The sequence below is a fragment of the Manis javanica genome, chromosome 16 (assembly GCF_040802235.1).
Source record: "Manis javanica isolate MJ-LG chromosome 16, MJ_LKY, whole genome shotgun sequence".
NCBI classification, from domain to species: domain Eukaryota; kingdom Metazoa; phylum Chordata; class Mammalia; order Pholidota; family Manidae; genus Manis; species Manis javanica.
The window spans coordinates 66,556,760-66,582,249 of NC_133171.1; the positions used below are offsets into that span (position 1 = coordinate 66,556,760).

At 40.9% G+C, this 25,490-nt stretch overlaps 2 protein-coding genes across 3 annotated transcripts in view; one reads left to right on the forward strand and one right to left on the reverse strand.

Annotated features, from left to right (window-relative positions):
* The window catches only part of SLC17A2 (solute carrier family 17 member 2), an 85,740-nt gene that overhangs the window by 14,163 nt on the left and 46,087 nt on the right, over positions 1-25,490 (forward strand). The gene's annotated exons all lie outside the window — the stretch shown is intronic.
* Positions 1,480-24,136, reverse strand: TRIM38 (tripartite motif containing 38). Of its 2 annotated transcripts, XM_017673839.3 has the most exons (8): positions 24,025-24,136; positions 23,861-23,896; positions 21,956-22,513; positions 19,250-19,345; positions 16,789-17,019; positions 15,392-15,414; positions 15,187-15,299; positions 1,480-2,424 (listed from the first exon to the last, which is right to left on the reverse strand). In XM_017673839.3, the coding sequence occupies exons 3-8, from the start codon at positions 22,364-22,366 to the stop codon at positions 1,901-1,903; spliced, it is 1,398 nt and encodes a 465-aa protein (XP_017529328.1). In that variant the 5' UTR covers positions 22,367-22,513; positions 23,861-23,896; positions 24,025-24,136; the 3' UTR covers positions 1,480-1,900. The 2 variants fall into 2 exon arrangements, with proteins under 2 accessions (XP_017529328.1, XP_036854404.1); XM_036998509.2 differs by lacking the exon at positions 23,861-23,896.

A 25,490-nucleotide genomic window follows, 5' to 3' on the forward strand; every position in this document is an offset into this window, starting at 1 on the left:
CTCATCTTATGTATCATTTAGCTGTTCATCTGTATGCTTTATAATAAACAAAGTGTTTCTCTGAGTTCTGTGAACAGTTCTAATACATGATTGAACCTGAAGAGGGGGTCCTGGGAACCTCCAAGTAAAAGCAGGTCCATCAGAAGCAACTTGGGAGTAGGAGGGTTGGCACAGTCTGTGGGGTCTGCTCTAACACCAGTTAATGTCAGGATTGAATTGAATTGAATTGTAGGACACCCATCTTCATATGGGGAAAAAAACCCACATACCTGTTTTTAGAAGTAAAGTGAAGTGTTGTGAGTGTGGTAGTAGTGAGAGAATAAAGGAGAAACAGGGAGTTTTTCCCAGACACATGTGCATCATGCATACATGTGGGACCACTCAAAGATGAATAACTCAAAGGAGTGATGAGACTTTGGAACAATAAATTTTTAGAGAGGTGATAGGACAAAGGAAAACAGCTTTCTAGGGGACAAATATGGGGAGGTAATGGTAGATAAAGGCTAGTTCTAGCAATATTTGTTATGTAGATTCCACTAGTGCTGTCTCTGGACTGACAAGGGGCTAGAATTGTCTATGGTGATTTTTATCTGTTTTTCCTGGTAAAGAGGTGGGGGGACACCTTTACAAATATATGTCCTTCTTCTGGGTGAATAGGAGGAAGACAGAGGGCTTTTCTCATACCTGTTTTGTCTCAGTTGCTTTCAACTCAAAATAATTCTTACACCAAAGTGGTAGTTTTGGGGGTGGAATATTCTGTTATCCTTCACTTTCTAGCTAAACCCAGCCTCTATCAGTGTGACTAGGAGAACTTCTCATGCTGGGGATTGTGGGTGATGGTCTGACCTCTTGTATCTTCCTCTGGGTGGAGATGGAGGACCAGCTATGCCTCTGACATACAAAAATAACTCTTTTGCTTCATTTCCCCTATTCCTAGAAAGATGAGGACCACGATATCAACAATATCAATAAACACCAATTTTTATATAAACTATAAATTATTACAGCATTTAGCAAGTTCATGACATTTTTTGGTCATTATTAATGTTCTTTGTGTCTTGGCTGACTTCACCACAGTCTTGTCCTTAGCCAGTTCAGGTATAATAATTTAGGTCTGACATGGAGTGTACTTTTCAAAACCCATGTATAGTTAAGGCCTACCTGATCATACCTGAAAACTGCCAACAATTATGCCAGCAAAAACTATTTGCTGAGATCTTTAAATATTTCAAGATAGCAGGCTCTAGCACAGTCTGGAAATGATAAACTTATTTTCCAGTACTGGGACCCCCATGAAAATCACCTTTTATTTCTAATCTCTTTCTCATTTGAAACATCTCACTGTAAGCCAATTTGAACTCTTCTCTCACACTTCACTTGCTTATTGCCTAGGCAGGGCTCAGTGGATCTGGTAGCTTTTTGCACCTACTACATCATAAAGGGCTATGGCTCTGATAATTGATCAACATGTCAGTGGTTAACAGAGTCACTGCTATTTTGATTTTCCTGCTCTTTTCTTCAGTTGGCAGAGGCAGCTGCAGCTTTCCCTTCAACCCCACCCGAGTTTGAAAGGCATCAAACAAATTGAAAAACTTAGACCTCCTGATCTCTGGGTCACCTTATTGGTCACCCAGGGGATTTTGCAAATCTGGACTCATTAAAGAGGAATGGAGAGCATGATCATTGCTATTATCTTGCTTCCCCCAGCTCAAGCTGACCATATGTGGAATTTTTAGAGTTATTATATGCACCTATTCAATGCAGGTTCATTAAGGACCCATCAAAAAACCAGCACTGTTCTAGGAAATAGCAGTGAAGAAAACAGACCACATTTCTGACCTCACAGGATTTACATTATATTTTCTATGCTATTTAAGCCAAAGAGACTTTACTTCTTTCCTTACTCATCTGGGGAAGGCAGGAACAAAGGAGAATATTGATAAACCTGGAAATAGGGCCGGAGAGTATCAGGGAAGGAGGCCTTCGGGAATGTGAAGATGTGGGAGCCAGTAGTCATGTTATAAAAGGATACAAATCCTACGTCAAAATCCAGAAAAACCCCCACAACCAAGGGATGCTCCCTCAGTTGAAGGGATGTTAGAGGAGAGGTAAGTGCCACATAGCCTTTCTTTTTGCACAGTCTGATGGCCCAGAATCCAGACTGAGGCTTCTGTTTGATGCCTATGCCCCTTGGCACATTTTCCAAACAGACTCCTAAATCCCACCCAATTCCTTCTCCCACATCCACTTCAAAGTAATGTCTTCCTGAAGTGAAGCCTTCACAGCCCAAGATACAAGGCAAGGCACTAAATCTCCTAGAAGAAGCATCAAGATTCTCCTGGGGGTATCCACGAGTGACTTGTCTCCGATCCTCGGACAGAAGCAGTTCGTGATGGGCTGTATCTGGATCCAGAGTCACACTGACTGGGGGAAAAAAAAGACATTTTTTGTTGCTGAGAGTACAGTTTATTTTAAATAAAGCCAGCCTGTGTTCAAATCCAAGTGTTGTTTCTTACTAGCTATGTGAACTCAGCCAAGTCATTCTCAGAGCCTCAGTTTTGTTAACGATAAAAGAGAAATCATATATGTCACAAGGAATGGTGGGGAGGATTGAGCTCACGTATGCTTGGTGCTTGGTAAAATTCCTAGAATATGGCAAGTGCCCTTTAAATGATAGTAGTAATAACAATAATAATAATAATATCATCATCTTCATCATCATCATCATCTTAGTCACTCAGAGAAGCCAAGGACCCGAATTAACCAGAGTTGACATGGTTAGTATCCTCTCCAAAGCCAATGAGAAGCACTAGAGGAGACCATAGGGTAAAAAGAAGCATAGTTTGAAGTATTTAGTACCCCAAGTCTCTTCCAGCTGGCTATGAGTTGGAGAGTCTGCATTTCTGTGCTTCTGTTCATACTCTCCTGTAGTTCTAGCTCCCTCCACCTGCCACTGAGGCTTGCGGAGATGATGGCTTCCTGCTTATTCCTAGCCCTGGGTGTTTCACTGTTGCTTGCTGACTACCCTCACAAATAAAAAACTCTAGAGACCAGGAGATCTCTGAAATAAAAGGACTTATTGAGCTATTACAGATGCTAGCCAGAAAATGGACTGAGTCCTAAGACAGGAAGATTCTGCTTCACCTGTAGCCAGGCTAGTTAACAGAAACAACTTGTCCACCAGACTCAAGAAACAAGGGACATTTCTAAGGGGCCTCAAGGAAAGAACATTCTTTAAATTTACATTAGCTACAGATAAGGAAGGCAGGCTAATGCAAACCGGGAAAGTCCTGGGATAGGTGGTAGTCCACAGGCTTGTGGATTGGTTGTTGATGATGGTCAGATACTGTTCACGGGTATCTAGATGATTGTTGAAATGACTTCATCAAAGAACATGGAGTTTCTGGTTAATTATACCCCTTGGCTATTGACTGATGACTTTCCCTTGTCTCTTTCCCTCATTCTCTGGCCCTTATGTCACTTAATTTAGGACAATTCAGAATTTTTCCTTATCATTTCCTCCTTTTCATCAAAATATTTCTCAGAAATCATCACTGATGAATGTCTGTTGTGAATTTAAGTATGTTTAAAATAGACCTTTTATGTTCAGGGTGTTGTTCTACATTGCTAGGAAGGCTCATTCCTAGGAAGTCATGTCCCACAGAGGAGGAAATTTATAAAGAATGAGATAAGAAATCCCAGGCCAATTATGGGCAACAACAGGGTGAGGAAGAGAGAGAATCATCAGTTACTCTCCTCAGGTAACTTAAAATTTTTCCTTTCAAAGAGTATCTTCTGGAAAGGTATAGGTGGCTAATTCAATCTGTTGAACAAGCATAATGTTGGTTGAGGTTTGGTTCCTAGACTTACATAATTGGGAAGAACAAGTACAAAGTTCAGATAAAATACACCAAGCAAAATTCAAAATAGGGCAACAAATAAATTCTGTAAGATTGCTAATCCATGAACCCCAAATCATTTTAATATCTCCCCCAAATCAGGGTTAGAACACTCAGGGCCCTTATTTTTGTAACAGCAGTAGCTCAATCAAACAAATCAAAAAAAATTTTATGATGGTGCTTGGGCTTTAGATTTCTGTAGCCTGATTGCCCAAATTTAGTGTTAAGAAAGGTAACAGGAAAGGAAATAGAAGGAATATAGATTGGGGTGATTTTGAATCCTTCAGGATATACAGGCCTGGTCCAGACTCTTGGGTAGAAGCAGTCAACTTCAGGATGTCAGCAGCTTCTCTTCCTAGTCAGGTGGAGTTTGAGAATGGAAATGGGAGTGATAGGCCATTTAGATGGGCTACATTTTTAGGGAAGAAACATGGATCCGGGAGAGAATGCCATAGAGATTGGCTGCACAGGGATTCAGAAGAAGTACTTGGAATAGACCTTTACATTGGGCTTGTAAAGAACTTTTGCAGAGGTGTCTTTTCTAGTTCACAAAATCTCCAGGTTGGATTCTGTGGGATGGAAAGTCACTCTTCTTGCTATGGTAAAAATAGTGTTTTATTAAAGAGTGATTTTTATTAATAGCTTTAATAAGCTCTTGGCAGTTAAGTAAGGATTCCCCCTTTTATAACTAAAGAGTCTAAGGCCACAGTGGAAAGATGCATAGGTATTTCTGTTACGATTTCAAAAAGGGGAAAGCTAATGTTTTTCAAAAGGAGTGGACCTCAGATTCAAAAGAATTATAGGTAAGGTTTTTTGACCAAGAAAATTTTAAGACTTCTGTAAGTGTGGTGGAGTCTTTATAATTCCATTTATTCTTTTTACTAACCCAGAAAGATTATAGATGGTATGTGCAATGAAAATGTTGTAATATTAGCTAGATGACACATACTTGCTAAACAATTTGTCCAGTAAAATGAGTTTTCCTATCACTGTATAGAGTGGAAGGGGTTTCCAGGTAGGTATAATTTTTTGTAACAGTATTTTAGCCACAGAGGTGACAGTGGCATGGCAAACAGGGAAAACCTCAACACATCCAGAAACATGCATACAGTAACAAGAACATATTGATGACCCACACTAGGTAGCAGGTGAATGAAGTCCAGCTGCAGGTGTTCAAAAGGTTCAGAGGAAGGGGGTAAAACAATTTGCCAGGGAGACAGGAAGGACCAAGCAGCTGTCTAGGGTTTCCCAAAGCCCTCACTGCCTATTGACTTTACAATCATTGTTAGTGCATCTTAATTTCTCAGACTGAGGAGTAGACTACTATCAATTTGCAAGGATATCAGAGTGGCAAATGTCTGGCAGAAAGGGTCTTTTTTTTTCTTGTAGAAGCAGAATGGACTGTATCTACAGGCACCATAATTTTTATAGACTGTTATTGTGGCCTTTTCATGAGTCAGCTGGGGCATTTCCCTGGGGATCAGGTTTAGTTCTTTCAGTGGGAAACTCAATTTTGATGACAGCAATTTCAGAAGATAAGAGAATACTTGCAAGTGATAACATCATACCAGGACATATCAGATATCTAGGAATTCCACATGATTTCTAGAACATTTATATACCTAAACAAATACAACAAGAAGACTTAGTATTACTTCTTATTCAACAATGCTTCCCATGTAAGTTTAATAAATAAGTCTAATTAGTTTAAGAATTTAGAATTTGATTTGGGTAAGTTTGTCAAAAGTATTAAAAATAGACCCTTTTGGATCTTAGAAGCTAGGAGATTAAAGATGGCGGCCTGATAAGAGAGACAGAGAACTCTTCCCATAACCACATATAATGTGAACATGTAGTTAATACAACTAATCCTAAAAGAGCACCAGGAAAGAAGGCTGCACCAGACTGCATATACCTGGAGAACAGAGCAGACCTCACGAAATAGGGTAATGTACCAAAGCCTTGATCCGGCGGGACCAAGCCCTTCTCCCACCCCAGCTCACCAGCAGGAGGAGGAGAAACAGAGCGGGGAGGGGGTGGAAGCCTAGGACTACTGAACTCCCAGCCCTGGAGATCTGCTTTGGGAACACAAACCTACATTGCATGGTGCTATGGAGATTAGTGGGGTTGGAAAGCTAAGACAGGTGGAATACTTGGAGAGATGGGGATTCCAGCCATTTGTGGAGGACAGGGATCCACATCTGGCTGCTCCAGGAAAAAGGAAAGGTAAGTGGTCTGAGAGGCTTCCTACCAGCAAGAGGGCTGCTGAAGGGGCAGGGATTGCACAGAGCTTGCTGTTTGGGAGAAGGGAGAGGTGAACAAGATTGTCTGGGCTTGCTCTGCCCAGCAGATTGGGAACTTTCAGGAGCTTCAGGCACTCTATTCCCCTGGCTGGCTACTCAGCTCTGAGGCCCCCCACTATGATACACAGCCTGCTGAGCATAAAATCATGGCCTGCGGGCCCTGGGTCACAAACTGGCAGTCCCTGTCCAGCTGTCCAGCTAGCCAGAGGGAGGCCCTGCCTATGGCAGCTACAAACACAAAGCACAGAGTCTTACACCTGTGTGCTCCACCCACTGGTTCTGACAGTGGAGACAGGCATAGCAGCCAGGAGGCAGGAAACAGCTCTTTCCTCCCCAGGCACCAGCGCTGCTTCCCTGTAATGCCCGACATCACTCCAGGGGCTGGGCAGCTCCAGAGACTAGAGCTTCTGGGCACTAGAGGGCGCCATATTTAAATATGAACTGTCAAAAAAAACCTGGTTCAACCCAAAATCTCACAAACACAAGAAAAAGACCCAAGTGAAACTGAACTCACTAGTCTTCCTCAAAGAGAGTTCAAAACAAAAATCATAAACATGCTCATGCAGGTACAGAAAAATATTCAAGAACTCAGGGACAAATTTAGGACAGAGACTCAATCATTAAGAAATTCCATATCTGAAATGAAACATACAATGGAGAGATTTAAAAGCAGATTAGATGTAGTAGAGGAGATGGTAAATGGAATAGAAATTAGAAAAGAGGAATACAAAGAAGCTAAGGCACACAGAGAAAAAAGGATCTCTAGAAATGAAAGAATATTGAGAGAATTGTGTGACCAATCCAAGTGGAATAATATTTGCATTATAAGTTAACAGAAGAAGAAGAGAGAGAAAAAGGGATAGAAAGTGTCTTTGAGGAGGTAATTGCTGAAAATTTCCCCAGTCTGGGGAAGGAGATAGTCTCTCAGGCCATGGAGGTGCACAGATCTCCCAACACAAGGAACCCAAGGAAGACAACACCAAGACATACGATAATTAAAATGACAAATATCAAGGATAAGGACAGACTTTTAAAAGGAGCTAGAGAGAGAAAAAAATTCACATACAAAGAAAAACCCATCAGGCTATCATCGGAATTCTCAACAGAAACCTTACAGGCCAGAAAGGACTGGCATGATAAATTTAATGCAATGAAACAGAAAGGCCTCAAACCAAGAATACTCTACCCAGCAAGGTTATCATTTAAATTTGAAGGAGGAATTAAACAATTTTCACATAAGCAAAGCTAAGAGAATTTACCTCCCACAATAAGCAAAAGCTGATAGAATTTACTTCCCACAAACCACCTCTTCAGTGTATTTTGGAGGGACTGCTATAGATGGAAGTGTTCCTAAGGCTAAATAGCTGTCACCAGATGTAATAAACCCTCAGTAAAGAAAGTAGAACAGTTAGTTACTAAGCAAATGCAAAATAAAATCAACTACCCCAAAGTCAGTCAAGGGATAGACAGAGTATAGATTATGATACCTAATATATAAAGAATTGAGGAGGAAGAAAAAAGAGGAGAAAAAAAAGATCTTTAGATTGTGTTTGTAATAGCATACTAAGTGAGTTAAGTTAAACCCTTAGATAGTAAGGAAGTTAACCTTGAACCTTTGGTAATCATGAATCTAAAGCCTGCAATGGCAATAAGTACATGCTTATCCATAATCACCCTAAATGTAAATGGTCTGAATGCACCAATCAAAAGACATAGAGTCACTGAATGGATAAAAAAACAAGACCCACCTATATGCTGCCTACAAGAGACTCATTTTAAACCCAAAGACATACACAGACTAAAACTGAAGGGATGGGAAAAGATATCTCATGCAAATAATAGGGAGAAAAAAGCAGGAGTTGCAGTACTTGTATCAGACAAAATAGACTTCAAAACAAAGTCACAAGAGACAAAGAAGGACATTAAATAATCATAAAGGAGTCAATCCAACAAGAATATATAACTATTATAAATACCTATGCACCCAACACAGGAGCACCTACATATGTGAAACAAATACTAACATAATTATAGAGGGAAATAGAACGCAATTCATTCATTTTAGGAGACTTCACCAGACCACTCACTCCAAAGAACAGATCAGCCAGACAGAATAAGTAAGGACACAGGCACTGAACAACACATTAGAACAGATGGACCTAACAGACATCTACAGAACTCTACACCCAAAAGCAGCAGAATACACATTCTTCTCAAGTGCACATGGAACATTTTCAAGAATAGATAATAAACTAGGCCACCAAAAGAGCCTTGGTAAACTTAAAAAGATTGAAATTGTACCAACCAGCTTCTCAGATCACAAAAGTATGAAACTAGAAATAAATTATGCAAAGAAAATGAAAAATCCCACAAACACAGGGAGGCTTAACAACATGGTCCTAAATAACCAATGGATCGATGACCAAATAAAAACAGAGATCAAGCAATATATGGAGACAAATGACAAAAATAATTCAACACCACAAAATCTGTGGGACACAGTGAAGTCTGTGCTAAGAGGGACGTATATTGCAATACAGGCCTACCTCAGGAAGAACAACCCCATATGAACAGTCTAAACTCACAATTAATGAAACCAGAAAAAGAACAAATGAGGTCCAAAGTCAATAGAAGGAGGGACATAATAAAGATTAGAGCAGAAATAAATAAAATTGAGAAGAATAAAACAATAGAATCAATGAAAGCAAGAGCTGGTTGTTCAAGAAAATAAACAAAATAGATAAACCCCTAGCCAGACTTATCAAGAAAAAAAGAGAGTGTACACACATAAACAGAATCAGAAATCAGAGAGGAAAAAATCACTATGGACACTACAGAAATACAAACAATTATGAGAGAATACTATGAAAAATTATATGGTAACAAACTGGATAACCTAGAAGAAATGGACAACTTTCTAGAAAAATACAACCTTCCAAAGCTGACCAAGGAAGAAACAAAATCTGAATAAACCAATTACCAGCAAAGAAATTGAATTGGTAATCAAAAAACTACCAAAGAACAAAACTCCTGGACCAGATGGTTTTACTGCTCAATTTTATCAAACATTTAGTGAAGACCTAATACCCACCCTCCTTAAAGTTTTCCAAAAAGTAGAAGAGGGGGGAATACTCCCAAACTCATTCTATGAGGCTAGCATCATTCTAATTCTAAAACCAGGCAGACACCACACAAAAATTACAGACCAATATCCCTGATGAACATAGATACAAAAATACTCAAAATATTAGCAAACCGAATTCAAAAATACATCAAGAGGATCATACGCCATGACCAAGTAGGATTTATTCCACGGATACAAGGATGGTATAACATTTGAAAATCCATCAGCACCATCCACCACATCAACAAAAAGAAGGACCAAAACCATCTGATCATCTCCGTAGATGCAGAAAAAGCATTTGCAAAATTCAACATACATTTATAATAAAATCTCTCAACAAAATGGGAATAGAGGGCAAGTATCTCAACATAATAAAGGCCATATATGACAAACCCACAGTCAACATCATACTTAACAGTGAGAAGCTGAAAGCTTTTTCCCCATCTTCGTATCCAATTTCATACCAAGATGGGGAACAAGACAAGGATACCCACTCTCCCCAGTTTTATTCAACATAATTTTGGAGGTTCTAGCCACAGCAGTTAGACAACACAAAGAAATAAAAGGCATCCAGAATGGCAAGGAAGAAAATCTGTTCCTGTTTGCAGATGACATGATATTGTACATAAAAACCCTAAAGAATCCATTCCAAAACTATTAGATCTAATATTTGAATTCAGCAAAGTTGCAGGATATAAAATTAATACACAGAAATCTGTTGCATTCCTGTACACTAATGATGAACTAGCAGAAGGAGAAATCAAGAATACAATTCCATTCACAATTGCATCACAAAGAATTAAATACCTAAGAATTAACCTTACCAAGTAAATGAAAGACCTATGCTCTCAAAACTACAAGATACTCATGAGAGAAATTAAAGAAGATACCAGTAAATGGAAACACATCCCATGCTCATGGATAGGAAGAATTAATATTGTTAAAATGGGTATCCTGCCTAAAGCAATCTATAGATTCAATGCAATCCCCATGAAAATACCAATTGTATTCTTCAACGAACTAGAGCAAATTTCATGTGGAACCACAAAAGACCCTGTATAGTGATAGCAATCTCAGAAGGAAGAATAAGGCTGGGGGAATTATGCTCCCCAATTTCAAGCTCTACTACAATGCCACAGTAATCAAAACAATTTGGTACTGGCACAAGAACAGAACAATAGACCAATGTAACAGACTAGAGAGCCCAGATATAAACCCAAGCATATATGGCCAATTAATATCTGATAAAAGAGCCATGGATATACAATGGGGAAATGACAGCCTCTTCAACAACTGGTGTTAGCAAAACTGGACAGCTACATGCAAGAGAATGAAACTGGATTATTGTTTAACCCCATACCCAAAAGTCAACTCAAAATGGATCAAAGACCTGAATGTAAGTCATGAAACCATAAAACTCTTAGAAGTAAACATAGGTGAAAATCTCTTGAATATATACATGAGCAACTTTTTCCTGAATGTATCTCCTTGGGCAAGGGAAACAAAAGCAAAAATGAACAAATGGAACTACATCAAGCTAAAAATCTTCTGTACAGCAAAGGACACCATAAACAGAACAAAAAGGCATCCTACAATATGGGAGAATATATTTGTAAATGACATATCTGAAAAGGGGTTAACATCTAAAATATATAAATAACTCACATGCCTCAACATCCAAAAAGCAAATAACCCTATTAAAAATGGGTGGAGGATATGAACAGACACTTCTCCAAATAAGAAATTCAGATGGCCAACAAACACATGAAAAGATGCTCCACATCTCTAATTATCAGGGAAATGCAAATTAAAACCACAATGAGATATCACCTCACACCAGTTAGGATGGCCAACATCCAAAAGACTAGGAACAACAAATGCTTGTGAGGATGTGGAGAAAGGGGAACCCTCATACACTGCTGGTGGAAATGTAAACTAGTTCAACCATTGTGGAAAGCAACATGGAGTTTCCTCAGAAAACTAAAAACAGAAATACCATTGATCCAGGAATTCCACTCCTAGGAATTTACCCAAAGAATACAACTTCCCAGGTTCAAAAGGACATATGCACCCCTATGTTTATAGCAGCACTATTTACAATAGCCAATATATGGAAGCAACCCAAGTGTCCACCAGTAGATGAATGGATAAAGAAGAGGTGGTACATATACACAATGGAATACTATTCAGCCATAAGAAGAGAACAAATATTACCATTTGCAACAACATAGATGGAGCTGCAGGGTGTTATGCTCAGTGAAATAAGCCAGGCAGAGAAAGACAAATACCAAATGATTTCCCTCATTTGTAGAGTATAACAATGAAGCAAAACTGAAGGAACAAAATAGCAGCAGACTCAGAGACTCCAAGAAGGGACTAGTGGTTACCAAAGGGGAGGGGTGGGGGAGGGTAGGCGGAGAGGAAGAGAGAAGGGGATTGTGGGGTATCATGATTGGTGCACATGGTGTTTGTGAGGTCATGGGGAAGACAGTGTAGCTCAGAGAAGACAAATAGGGACTCTGTGGCATCTTACTACACTGATGGGCAGTGACTGCAATGGGGTATGGGGGGACTCAATAATAAGGGTGAATGTAATAACCACATTGTTTTTCTTGTGAAACCTTCATGAGAGTGTATATCAATGATACCTTAATTAAAAAAAAGAAAAAATAGACCATTTGGATTGCTTTTTTTAACACTTGGCTGAATAGGATCACTGTGAAACAATACTTAGTTACCTATTTAACCAGTGACAATTAAGACTTCACAGGCAAATATAGAAGGTTACATAGTTTTTAGGAAAACCTAGCTCTTTTAATGTTAAAAAGTCTCAGTTTTCTTAAGAAATCAAAGAACTGATGATAAAGATACTGTGAAACACAGGAAACTATTTTGATAAAACATAGGATTTTGTTTTTTAGGCAATTATTTTAAGGGCAAAGAAAAACCCTTTACAATTTCTTGTTATCATAAGCAGACCAAAAGTCCAAGAAAACTTGGTCTTTTTAATAAAGAGAAAAGCAAATTTTAATTTTGCACCAGGTTATTTTGATATTAAAATCAATTTTAAATAAATTCATTTTAATCTTAGCCAGCTCAATCAGACATTAAAATTCCTTTCCCAAGATTCCTTTTCCTAGACCTTCTACAACTTTTTTTTTTTTTACATTCAGATTTTGTCCTGCATTGTTCCTCTTTAGATAACCAACCCCTCAGTGTTAGGACAAAATTACTTTCTTTTTTTTTCAACAACAACGACAAAAAAATGCATTTCCATTACTCATTCCTTCTTTTACCAAAGCATACATCTAACTTTTCTTGCATTCCGTGATGTTCCCCTTATTGTTTCTAGTGGCTTTAATCACACTTACTGAATCCTTAGCTTCTAGAGACCTTAATTTCTGGTGAAAGCTAAGCAGCAAGAAATTATGAATTGTTTATTATCCCACCATTCTTTAGATTGGCAAATATATTAATGCATTTCATAATTCCTAAAACATGCATTTCTTCACAGTACAATTTTTCAATAAAGCTCAAACAAATTTACCAACTGACCCAGAATATATCATTAGTTTCTCTATAGTAAGGAGATAAATGTAGATAAGCTTAAACTTGTTTAGCAATTAAGGTTTCAGAATTTCATCTTACTGGAAATGATCTGGATATTCAATCAATTCCCACACCATTTAGTTTAACTTAGCAAGACCTTAAGGTTTCAGGTTACCAAAAAGATTTTGGAAGCTACTTTTAAGTAAAGGTTGTAGCATACCAAGTTTTTGTTGACAATTTTGTAGCAGAGATAACATGAGCTTATACTTAATAAACCTAGGTAGAATAAAAGTGTACTTAATGGTGATAATTCTAAAGACATGTCCATTTTATTAAAGCAACAAACTTAAGCTAGCTTTTATTTACTGAAAATGATCATAGATCACATGAACTTGAGAAACATTTGGGTTGGTATCTATATATTTCTGAGATTTAGAAATGTTTAACTTATCAGCACATATTTCAAACCAGTTAAACAGAGCTCTTCAAAATTAATTATAGCAATACCATCCAGAGGTAGAAAAATATCACACATATATGGACATATTTGATCAGACCCAGACAGAGACATTACAGTTATTGATACTCATGGAGAAGACACTTAAGATTTGTGTTTGTCCCTGGCATGCACCTTTATGGAAGCTGTAGGCTTGATTTTGAGCTATGGTGCTTCTATAGCTGTTTGTATTTTTAAAGGCCTCTTTTCTTTTTTTCCTGTCTTAGGAGTTGAGGATGATCTAGTTAACAGCTATAGGTGGGCCTTGATCTGCTTCTGATTGTATTTCTGGTTTTGCAAAGATTTGTAATATAAGGACCATTGCCCTCAAATATATTGTCAATATATTATTAAGTATTATTATTAATAAATAAAAATGTACACTCCACTAGGAAGATATCACAGCTCTAAACATACATGCACTAATAATATACCTTTAAAATATACAAAGCAAAAATAAGAGAATTGCAAGGATAAATTAACAACTCTACAATTATCATGAGACATTTTAACATTCTCTTCTCCATAACTGATAGACCAGGCAGACAAAATAAAAATTAAGGATATGGAAGATTTGAACAACCCAACAAGCCCAATCTAACAGATATATATAGAGCCCAACAATTAATAAACAGGTTTTCTCAGGTATAGATGGAATATGTACTGCGTCTTTATTGGCCTCTGACCAGCAGAATATGGCAAAAATGATGGGATATGACTCCTATGGTTACATTTCATTATATAGGACTCCATCTTGCCAGCAGATTTGCTCTAAAGAGTCCCTCCTGAGCTCACTTTGAAGATATAATTGGCTTTGTTGGGAAGCCCATGTGCAAGGAGCTAATAGGTAGCTTCTAGAAGGTAAGGACAACATCCAGCCAACAACCAGCAAAAACCCATGGCCCTGTTTCATAACCATAAAGAAATGATTCTGCCAACAGCATGAATGAGCTTGGAAAAGGTTCTTCCTCAGTCTAGCCTCCATCTGAAAACACAGCATGGTCAACACCTTAATTGCAGCCTTGTAAGACCCTAAGAAAAAGACCCAACTAAGCTGTACCAAGATTTCTGACTCACCAAACTTATGGGGATATTATGCATGTGTTCTTTAAAGCTGCTAACTTTGTTTACAGCACTGGGTAATTAAGGCAGCCACCAAATCATGTAGGTTAGGTCTAATTTTGCAGCAAACACGTTAAACATACTTCCAGTTTTTAGAGCTTTTTGAATTTTGCAATTGTGGATAAGAGATTATGGAAATATAGCAAGCACTGATTAAGGCAGTCAAGGGAGCAGGAAGCTCAGGTTTTAGAACTGGTAAAATTTGGTTATCATTATGGTTTAACATTTACTATCTGTGTTACGGGCCAAGGCCCAAAAAGAAGTTAAACTACAGTCCATAATACTCACCTACTTTTCTTGCATTGCTCTAAGAGTAGACTGAAATATTACCAATAAGCATTATGTTCCAGATACTGTGATAAGAGCTTTACACATGTTGACATATTTCTTTTCCATGACAACCCAATGAAGTAGAAACTGTACATTCATTTTTTAACCAGGGAAGCTGAGGAGGTTATTTGCTTGGGATGACACAGCTAATAAATAGGAGAGCAGGAATTTGAAGGGTCTGCACAGATAACCACTAGGCAATGTTCTTGTCTAAGCACTGGAGCATACTAACAAAGGAGAATGACAGCTCCATTGAAAGACCTAAACAACCTCTCTGGCTTGAGCCTGCCCAGGGACAGGTGGTGCACTTGGTTACCACTTGAGGTGCCTTCCATTCGCAGCATTTAGGGATTCTTCACATACCTTGGTAGCTCCTTAACATTTTCTTCACATCAAAATAAAGCTCAGAAACATTGCACACAGTGTGAATCTCCAAAGAGAGGGCCTCTGGTGTTTCCAGTTTTACAGCCCAACTCCTAGAACAAGCAGAGACCAGATACTTCAGTGATCCATTCATTCAGCTCTATATAGTCATACCCCTTCCCTCCTGCATTCATACAGGACTCACCTGCTCAAAGTGTTTTTCACATCCTGTATAGGAACAAAGACAAAAGGTGAGAGTGGGAACATTAGTTTTTTATGGGGCTTAGCACGTGGGTCTATTCTTTATAAACACTTCCTCCAAAGAAATGAAATGAATAGGACCCCATCCGTAGATATCAATGGATACTCAGACAGAATGATTCCCATGCTGGCTTTCCCTGGAATTTTCAGCATTTCAGGAAGTTTATCAATCTCCAAGCCTGTTATCTTTCTTGCTGGGATCTTGGGGAGCTGCAGTATCTGCACTCAAATCAGCTTGTGGGCTGCTTCGGGGATTCGCCAAGAGCTTGTCCATGCTCTCTCTGGCAACACTTGCTTTCAGTGACCTAATGTCCCTCAAAGTGAGCTCATCTTAGAGATCACCAAGGTCCTTAGTGGTGAATCCAAACACCTAGCCCCAGGGAGCCTGGCCACTAAGCTGGTGGCAGCCAATGTTGCATGGGGGTGGAGCAGTCATGCTACATTCTCAACCTTACAGTGCAACCTCCATTTCTGCTAGAGGGAACCAGAAAAAACAGCTCCAGGAGCAGTTTATCTTAATGGGCTAGCTCCTTCAGGTGGCTGAAAGGCCTAAGAGCTCTGCAGGGTCCTTACAAGCAAACCAGGGAAAAAGTTATTACTCCTTCTAGCTTCCCCACTATACCCCTGTGGGTAAAATTGTAATATTCCCAGAATATCTTGCCTGGGTTTAGTACATCTGCATATCAATAGGCGTTCAGAGATGGAAGAAGTATGGCTTTAGTGCTTTTGCATCATTCCTCAGGGGTGGAGAGTTCATTTCCATATCAATGGGTAGTTATCTGGGCAAGGGAGGGCTTATCTGTACCTTATGGGTGAGAGGAAGGTCCTTTTTTGTTTGCTTCTGCCAGAGCAGGAGAGAGAAACAGCCCTGGACTGCAGTTTGTAAGCAATAAATGGATTTTAAACTTTATTTCTCCCTTTGTCTGATTTCAGTTTTTAGAGGTATTTTGCCCCGGGATTTCCTCTCCCTGGACTTACAATCCCCCACCAGTCTTCTGGAGGAGTATTTCAGGAGATAGTTTGACAGCCCAGGTACTGTGCATATGAACAGAGGCAAACGGTAGCGAAAGTTATCCCATGGTTCCATTTGGCCAAGGAACCCACCGTATCTCTGTGGAGCAGGTGTACTTTTCTGATTCACATAAAGGCACCCTATAGACTAGTGGAGAGCACCCTGCACATACTGATGTGTATCTAAAAGAAACAATAGTTTAGATTCCCCACATGAATGTGCCACTTTTGAGTGAGGCAGCAGGCCTTGCCCATCTTCCCAACCTTTCTCACCATTCTCCTCTTAATAGCTCATGAGTGTTTTCCCTTCCTCCTCATGCACAGCCTCACCTGCAGCAATTTCTGAGCTGAGCCCTGACATTTCTCTTCTAATTCCAGGATGTGGCTCTGGATTTCATGGCTCTTCTGTCCCAAAGTGGCCTCATTGTTCCTCAGTCGCATCAGAGTCTGTTCTTTTTCTTCCTCCAGTCTCCATAGGTAATACTTCTCCTCTTCATGTAGGAAGTTCTGGATATTCTTAAAGTCAGACTGGATTTTTTGTCTCTGAGTCTCAATCTTCTCCTAGAGGCAAGAAAGTATTCTCAAAAACAAACCAAATGTCCATCAATAAATAGGATGTGGTATATAGATGTAAGGGAGTACCATTCAGCCATAAAAAGGAATGAAACTCTGACAGATGCTACAACATGGATGAATCTTGAAGACATTATGCTAAGTGACATATACCAAAAACAAAAGGACAAATATTGCATGATTCCACTTACATGAGGTACCTAAAGTAGTCAAATTCATAGAGACAGAAAGCAGCATAGTGGTTACCAGGCTTTGGGAGTGTGGGTAAAATTGTAACATTTCCAGAATACCTCACCTGGCTTTAGTACATCTGCATATCAATAGGCATTCAGAGGTGGAAAGAAGTATGGCTTTAGTGCATTTGCATCATTCCTCAGGGGTGGAGAGAAGTTCATCTCCATGTCAATGGGTAATTACCTGGGCAAGGAAGGCTTATCTGTACCCAAGAGGGGAGGGGAGGGCCGCTTTTGCTTCTGCTGGAGCAGGAAAAAGAGAAGGCCCTGGACTGCAGTTTGTAGGCAATAAACAGATTTTAAACTTTATTTCTCCCTTTGACTGATTTCATTTTTTAGAGGCACTTTGCCCCAGGATTTCTTTTCCCCAGACATACAGGGAGGAGAAAGGAATAGGAAATTATTGTTTAATGGGCAAAGAGTTTCAGTATGGGATTATGAAAAAGTTCTGGAGATGGATGGTGGTGATGGCTGCACAAAATTGTGAAAGTATTTAATGCCACTGACCTTCATAGTTAAAATGGTAAATTTTATGTTATGTGTATTATAACACACACATACCCAAAAGAAAGTTTGCTCAGCTACAATGACATATTTTTCCCTCAGTCATTTGAGCTGGAAGAAATATCCCAGATTCCTTGCTACAGAATCATGCCTGGGAGGCAGGCACTCAGATGTGGGAGAGGTTGTCACAATTCTCTATAGTCACCTGATTGATTTTCTTCTTCTTCAACCAAGAGTCAGGAGAAAGAAGGGGCAGAGGTGCTAGATAATTCAATCATGGAACTAAGGCCAAGGTCAAACACATCAGGTATACAGATAAAAACAAGTTTTTATTTGGGATGTAAGAAGGTATCTCTCAGGCTGAAGGGATTTCTTGAAGTAAAAGCTTATAATGAACATCACCAGGACTGGACTTTGAGACAACCAGGCCAGTAGGAGAGTCCATGATTCTCAGCAGGAGGTCTGGGTAGAAGGCTTTTATAACAGTTTACTGAGAAATGTTCACCCCACCAACCCAGGGTCCACTTAATCATCTTTATGTGTAAGTGATAGAAACCAAATGATACTATCTTGTGGAACACAGGTTTCAATTAGGAAGATATAGAATTGCAATTTCCATCAGTGCTTTCTCAATGCATGCAGTGTTTCAATGCCTGTGATGCTGTGGTAGAAAGTCACTGGTGTATTTAGTTATAATCAAGATCCTCCCTCAATCCAAGACTGCGGAAATGAGGGAAGTAAGAATGTCCCCTGAGAGTTCAAGTTTAATATCTGCATGCAAAGGATCAGGGCAGAGGTTGGAAGAGAACCATGAAAGAGGCAAAATGGCTCACTGGCCCAGGTGATTTGACTGCCAGCTGATGGATTACATAAACGTTTCTATAAATGATGCCTTTCTGATCATGGGGACCCAGTCAGCCGAGGAAATCGCCTTAGAGACCCCATAGTCTGCAATTGCAAGTGTTCTTGCAACAGTTATGATCCTCCTTATAAATCAAGTTGATTTCCTTTATCAGCCTCATTAGCTTAAGTAATATGAATATCAATCTGGAGTGATTCTTAGTGCTCAAAAAAGTTGTTTTCTGAACTTGCAAGGCTGAGAGCCATACCCTGTACTGTGGTAAGTGTGCCAAGGTAACTTGGGTAAGCCTTAAAACCAGGAAGGTACTTTGAGGTATTTAAAATTTGAAACACAGTCAAAGAGATGCCTCTAGGTAAACAGGCATACCAAATTTGCCTCTCCTGACTGAGTTATTGGGATTCCTAGCCAATTACTATTGAAAGGTTGAAGGAGGTGGAGATAAATTCTCATAGATGTAGATGATTAGGGGCATAAAAACAAATAATGGTTTCTTCTCTGGGTTTCTTCTATCTGGTCTGGTTTAGTGAGACTAAACTATCATTGTGCTTTGCCCAGTCATCCCCTATGCACAAGATCTAGGATGGAAAATAACTTGAGAAAAATAAACTGAAATTCTTACATTCCATTCAGTTATTTGTTGTGTTGTGAATGCCTTCAGATTCACACATTCCTCTTCCAGTTGCCTCAGTTTTGTCACAGCTTTCTGGAGCTTCTCCTGAAGGAAAAAATGGGTGAATAGAGTTTATTCAATTCAACAACTCTTCATCAGGCACTTAAGAGGAATCTCAGGCCATCAAGACTATTAGAATAACCCTGAATATTTATGGAATACCTTTGCTTTGCCAAGAAATACACTGAGGGCTGTGTGTGCAGTAACATATTTGACACCCTTAGTAACCCTGAGCAGTTGGTAGGATTTTTAATATAATTTCTGTGCTTGTAGAAACTGAGATTTAGGAAGGAGTTAAATAACTTGCCAAGGCACTATAGCTGGTCGGTGACTGAGCTGTGATTCCAACCTAATCTGCCAGTGCCAAGCCTGACTTATACCCACCACAACCATTTTACTGGGCAAATATTGCACAAAGGATATTTTTATAAAATAACTTGCTGAACTACACATAACCAGTGCCAGAGTGTTTGGCACACACACATGAAACTTTGTATATATTATGTGAGTCAGGAAGGAAAGATCAGATGCCAGCTGAAGTTATTAGAAACAGTGAGGACAGAGCTTGGATATCTTTTGAAGAATGGTAACCTGAAACCAATTTAAAATGGTTTAGTATCCATATCAAGCTTTTAAGTTAGTTTTCAAAATAGTTTCTCACACATTCATGGAAACAAGCATAAGCTGACCCACATGCTAGTTGTGGTCAATACGAAAATAATTGGTTCCTGTTTCCTACAAATCCAGAAAGTACACTTTTTAATTCTTGAGTGCTCTCAGGAAAGGGTTCTATGGAACTTCTTAGCAAAAGACTGTTTTGCCCTTGCTAGACAGAGGACCCAGAACCTTAATACAAGACCACCTCCACCTCAAGGCAGGAGGGAACAAGGAGCCCCACAGTGGAGACAAACATTTTTCTCAAATCTAGGCAGGGCAGAGAAGGAATCAGGCAGCAGAACTGTGCCCACTCCTTCATCCCACCACAGCACAGGGCAGCATTCCCTTAATGCTTTTCAGTTAGAAACTTAGGAGTTCCCTGAAACCTCTCCCTCCACTTCATCCTCTCTGACAATCATTTCCAAATCCTTCAGCTCCCCTTCCTGAATCCTGCTTGAAACTGCCCCCTTCTCCTTTGTTATAGGAATAGTCTGAATTTTACTCCTTGATGTTCCTCTTATCAGTGCCAAAATGCTCTTTTCAATGTCAGCCTGAATCTTCACTCTGCAGATGAACTCTCTGCCTCTCCCCTCCCCCTCCCACCCCTTCAAGGTGGCCAGTGGTACTCTGGGCTGGGATTAAGAACCTGAGTTAATAGCCAGGTTCTGGGCTCGGGCCCTTCCTTTCCTATGCCATCACCAGCTTTTCCCTATACACACCCCTGGCCTGGTTACAGCAGGTCAGGGAAACTCCCATGGCTGTGCGTTTGCACATGTGGTCCTCTCTGTCTGGGCCTTGTTTTCTCCATACTCTATATAATGGTTATTTCTGGGGAAGTTCCTCGGGAACCACTCCCCACCCCTTAGTGCACCTCCCCACTGCCCAAATCAGGCAGCTCTAGGCCTTCTTTTCTGTTGGCTTGTCTTCGTCTTACCTACTAGACTGCAGGATATCTAAGACATGATGTGTTTTTGTCCCCTGTGTTTTCAGACTTTGTCACATAGTCTTGCACATTGTGGCTTCTCAAATTACATCCACAGTGTGAAGCCATAAAATGAGCAGCAAGTGGCATTGGAAAGCAGGGAGAAGTTCATCATAGCAAGAGTGGATGGGGGCGACAGTCCAATTATCCCACTGAAGATCAGGATGGACACTCAGGGCTTGGTGCAGTGAGGATGCATCATAAACTTATTTTCAGAAGAATGGCATTATGAAAACTGTATTTCAGGATGTTTTGCCAGAGAGTTTCAGCCCTGGGCAAGTTTACTCTGGATTCAGTGAGACGGGATAAATGACAATGGAACATTCTTGGGGTGAAAGGGTTTACATACAACTTAATTCTTGGGTTGCAGGTTGAGCGCTAGAATCCCACCCACCTCCAGGGCAGTCTGCATGCAACAAGCCAATCTCTGTCTCCAGGCCTCTCCACTTCCCAGCAGCCTCAGAGCGCCCAGCAGAGCACTTTATATAGTCAGTAATATCTAACTACCAACACATGGGCAAGCCTGCGCCTGCAAGCACTGCATATGCGCAGTGAGCAAATGTATCAGTGTCAGGTGAGGATACTGGCCACAGGAACATCCATTTTCTTTACACAGGACCATTATTTTGGGTTTCAGGCTGTGGGGAAGTTGGGGTTCCTATGGCCAGGATCCTCACTGAACTTAAACCACCTGATGATGTAACTGGCCTGTTGCTGAGCTGCTGCTTCCACACCTGTGGGCAATAAGCTATTATTGCGCTATATAGAGAGCTCGGCCCAGTGCTCTGGGTGGAGGTAGAGACGCTAGTGCTTGACCTACTGCTGGAGAACAAGCCAGGTAATAAACCCTTTCACCCCAAGAACGTTTTGCTGTCGATTCCTTTGGTTACACTGAACCCATAGCGAACTTGCCTGGGGCTGAAATCCACTGGCAAGACACAGGCTAAATAATCTCAAGACTCAGGGAGTAGCATGAGACTGGGAACTTGCTAAGGCCCTCTGGCCCACATACTCACCTTGTAGCCTTGCCACACGTCTTCGACAAGCACCGTGGTATGCCCTCTGTGCTGCGGTGCCCGCTCACAGCGCCAGCAAATGAGCTGGCCCTCATCTTCACAGAACAGGTGGAGCTGCTCTCCATGCTCCTCACATGACATTTGGTGACCTATATCCTTGATGACTTCAATGAGACTTCCCAGCTGCTTGTTGGGCCGTAGACTAGCCATCTGAAATGGAGCCCTACACTGAGGACAGAAGAACGTCTCCTGCCATGGTTGATTGTAGCGTAGGTTCTCAAGGTAATTTGTGGTGCACAAGCGGCAGTAGCTGTGTCCACAGCTAATGCTCACTGGCTCAGCCATCAGCTGCAGGCAAATAGAGCAAGTGGCTTCCTCTCTCATCTTCTTGGTGACTCTGGCTGAGGCCATGGCTTTTCCTGAAAAGCACCAATTTGGGATCTAGAGGCAGAGATGAAGCAACCAGAACTTTTCCCCAGTGATGGAAACACAGGTCACCAGACCTTCTGTCTGATACACTGGCTTCCACTGGCCTCTACAAGTCTTGAAGTCTTTTCTCTAGAGAGAAGAAATAGATTGGAATTCAGAAGATTCATAAAAGAGCCATGTTGTGGAATATGGTAGTAACTATCACATGTGGCCACTCAAATTTAAATTAATTAAAATTAGCAACATTTGATATGATCTAGGTGATGATCATGTAAGTGTATACACATGTCAGAATGTATTGAGCTGCACACTAAAATTCTGTGGCTTTGATTATATGTACCTCAATAAAAATTAATTAAAATTCAATTGAATTTAAAATTTAGTTTCTTAGGCCCACAAGTCACATTTTAATTGCTTAATAGCCACAGGTGGCCAGTGGCTACATAATGGCCCAGACACAGAACATTCCATCATTGCAGGAAGTTTTCTGGACCAAGTGCAGAGAGAGAGAGAGAGACGTGAGGCCTGCTTCCTCACAAGCAGCAAGAGAGCAAACTCACAGGGGAGTGTTTTTCCCCACTCTAATGAAAATCAAGAATAATTAGTACCAGAATTATTTCTTTGAAGCTGGTGGTAATGCTTAGGTAATTGGGTAGTTTATGAAGGATTTTATTGAGACAAATTTGACTCTACTCAAACCCAGCCACGGCTCTCTCTACCCTGACTCCCACCCACAAAGAACAAGACTCCAGGTTAATAAAATCTCAGTGGAGATCCAATCAGGATGATAATGAAAGTAAGTAAGAGAACCAGAAGAACAAGTTTGCCCTTTTGTTGTCCTCCCAGACCTCAGGGAAAGAGAATTGGAAAGAGAGCTGAGAAAAGAAGGATTGGTCCTGGGGAACAGAGCTTCTAGAACTAGAAAGGGGACTATCTCTGCTTCAAACCAGGACTTGTCTCTCAGGGTGATGGGAAGACAGAGAACTTTCAGAACCCAGGAGTGGGGGAGGTGAGAAGCAGATGAGGAATGCCAGGTCTATGTGGGATCCTGGGTACTGGACTCCCAGAGCCCCCCAGGAAGGACCTGACAACCAGAGAGTGTGGAGGAGTCAGCAGGAGTACACCGTGGCAGCGGCTGCAGGGCCCTGGCCCTGGCCCTGCTCTCCCTTCTGGCAGTTTGTTGGGGTGGGGAGCAGAGGCAGGAGGAAGTTTGGAGATTGACCTTATCTTTAAACTGACAGTACCTGAATTAAAAGCAGGATTCAACTAAAGTTACTAGATAAGCTATTTCCCTCTAAATAGCCAGGGCCAGTCTTTTGGCACCATAGAGAATTTCTTCTGGAGACTTCCATTCCTTGGCAAGTTATTTCCCCAAGGGATACAATAAACTCCTCTCTTCCAGGGGTGCTGTGCTCCTGGGAGAAGGATCTCCCCTCCTCTGAGGCACAAGAGTGCCTGTCCTGGGCCTTCACTCACCTCACATCCTGTATCTTCTGAGCTATGGCATGGAGTCTGGTGAAAAAGAAAGCAGACAGCGAGTGAGAACTATAAAACAAAGTTCTGACCATTCCCAGAATTTGAGTGTCTCTGTTATCAAGAAACATAGCCTGCCTCCCACTACCTCCCCAAACCACACTCACATATATCACATCCCTCCACCGAATAAACCTGGAAGGACTGTTGCTTCTACCTTCACCACACAGCTGACAGTCACAGATCTGCTGCTAGTCCCCTCCCATATGCCACTTCCTGAGTCCAGAGCAAGGAAGTTAACTCTGAACAGTCTAAACTCAGAAGTGAAACTACATTGGGAGGCAGGCCCTGTAAGTCTTGGGGAGGAGATAGGTGAAATTGCCCTTATCTTTTGTGCTCAGCTTGTTCTAAAATGGAGGGGAGATGGTAAGAAAAATACCCTTCTTTCAAAGCAATGAAAAGAAGGGACACGTTATTAATCCAGTAAACTATTTTGTGACCTCAGCACAGAGTATCTAAAATCAGGAAGGCTGAAAAGGGTCAGTTCACAGAGTCTGACTTGAGATTGTTCCACTTTTGCCTCTGTGGATAAAATGAGAGTTCCTGTGGCCAGGATTCTCACCTTGCTCTGGTTGACTAGCTCACTGCATGCCTGTGGGCAATACATGGCTGTTGACTCTATATAAAGAGCTCTGCCCAGTGCTCTGGGCATGACACGGTGGCAGGGCTGCAAGGCTGCAGGAGAGCAGAGCAGAGGCTGGAGTGGTTGCAGCGCTGAGGACAGAAACCCAGAGGACGGCTGTGCAGAATGGCTGTGCAGACAGGGGCCCAGAGGCAGAGACCAGCTTCCTGAGTGAATTGGATTCTAGTGACTGACCTGCCACCTGGAAATAAAGTTGGGTATAACTCTTTCATCCCAAGAACATTTTGCTGTCAATTTCTTTGGTCATATTGAATCTATAGAACTTTCCCGGGGCTGAAAGCCATTGGCAAGACAGCCTCCAACCCCCATGCAATCCATAAACCTCCTGATCTGTGTGGTTTTTGCTATTTTTAGGTCCCTTATTGTTTTAGAACTGCTATGAAGGGCATGGTAATAGTAACAGCATTCATCACTATCACAAAATTTGCCCAAGCCAGCCTCCTTTCTTCTTTGTCCTATGGCTGTGTCTCATTTTCCATCTCAGTGTCCCTCAGGATTCAAATTCTTATCAATAGTCAGAGTCAGCTGCCCAGGACAGCAAACAGGAGCCACTCAGGGCCCGGAAGTGAGTGGGTTCAGCTGGGAGCCCGAGACCTGGGGTGCACCTCCGCCATGCACTCTGTGGAGAAAAGGCAGTGGGATCAGAGGCATGCTCTTAGTGACTCAGCTCCAGTCCTCCAGTTAAAAATAACAGCAAAAGGACTGTCCCCAGACAGTTAGAGTTATCATTTAATGGGGGAAAATCCATATTACCACCTCAGAATAAAACCTTGCCACATTTATAGTCTCAGGTGGTATTTATGATAAATGCACAACAGATGTTTGCTTAAGAGATAAAAATTTGCTGTGGTTCAAGGGAGCTGGTAAGAGAGGCTGAGGACACAGGCAGGAGAATTTAAACTTGGATTCTGAGAGATGCCTGAGACCAAT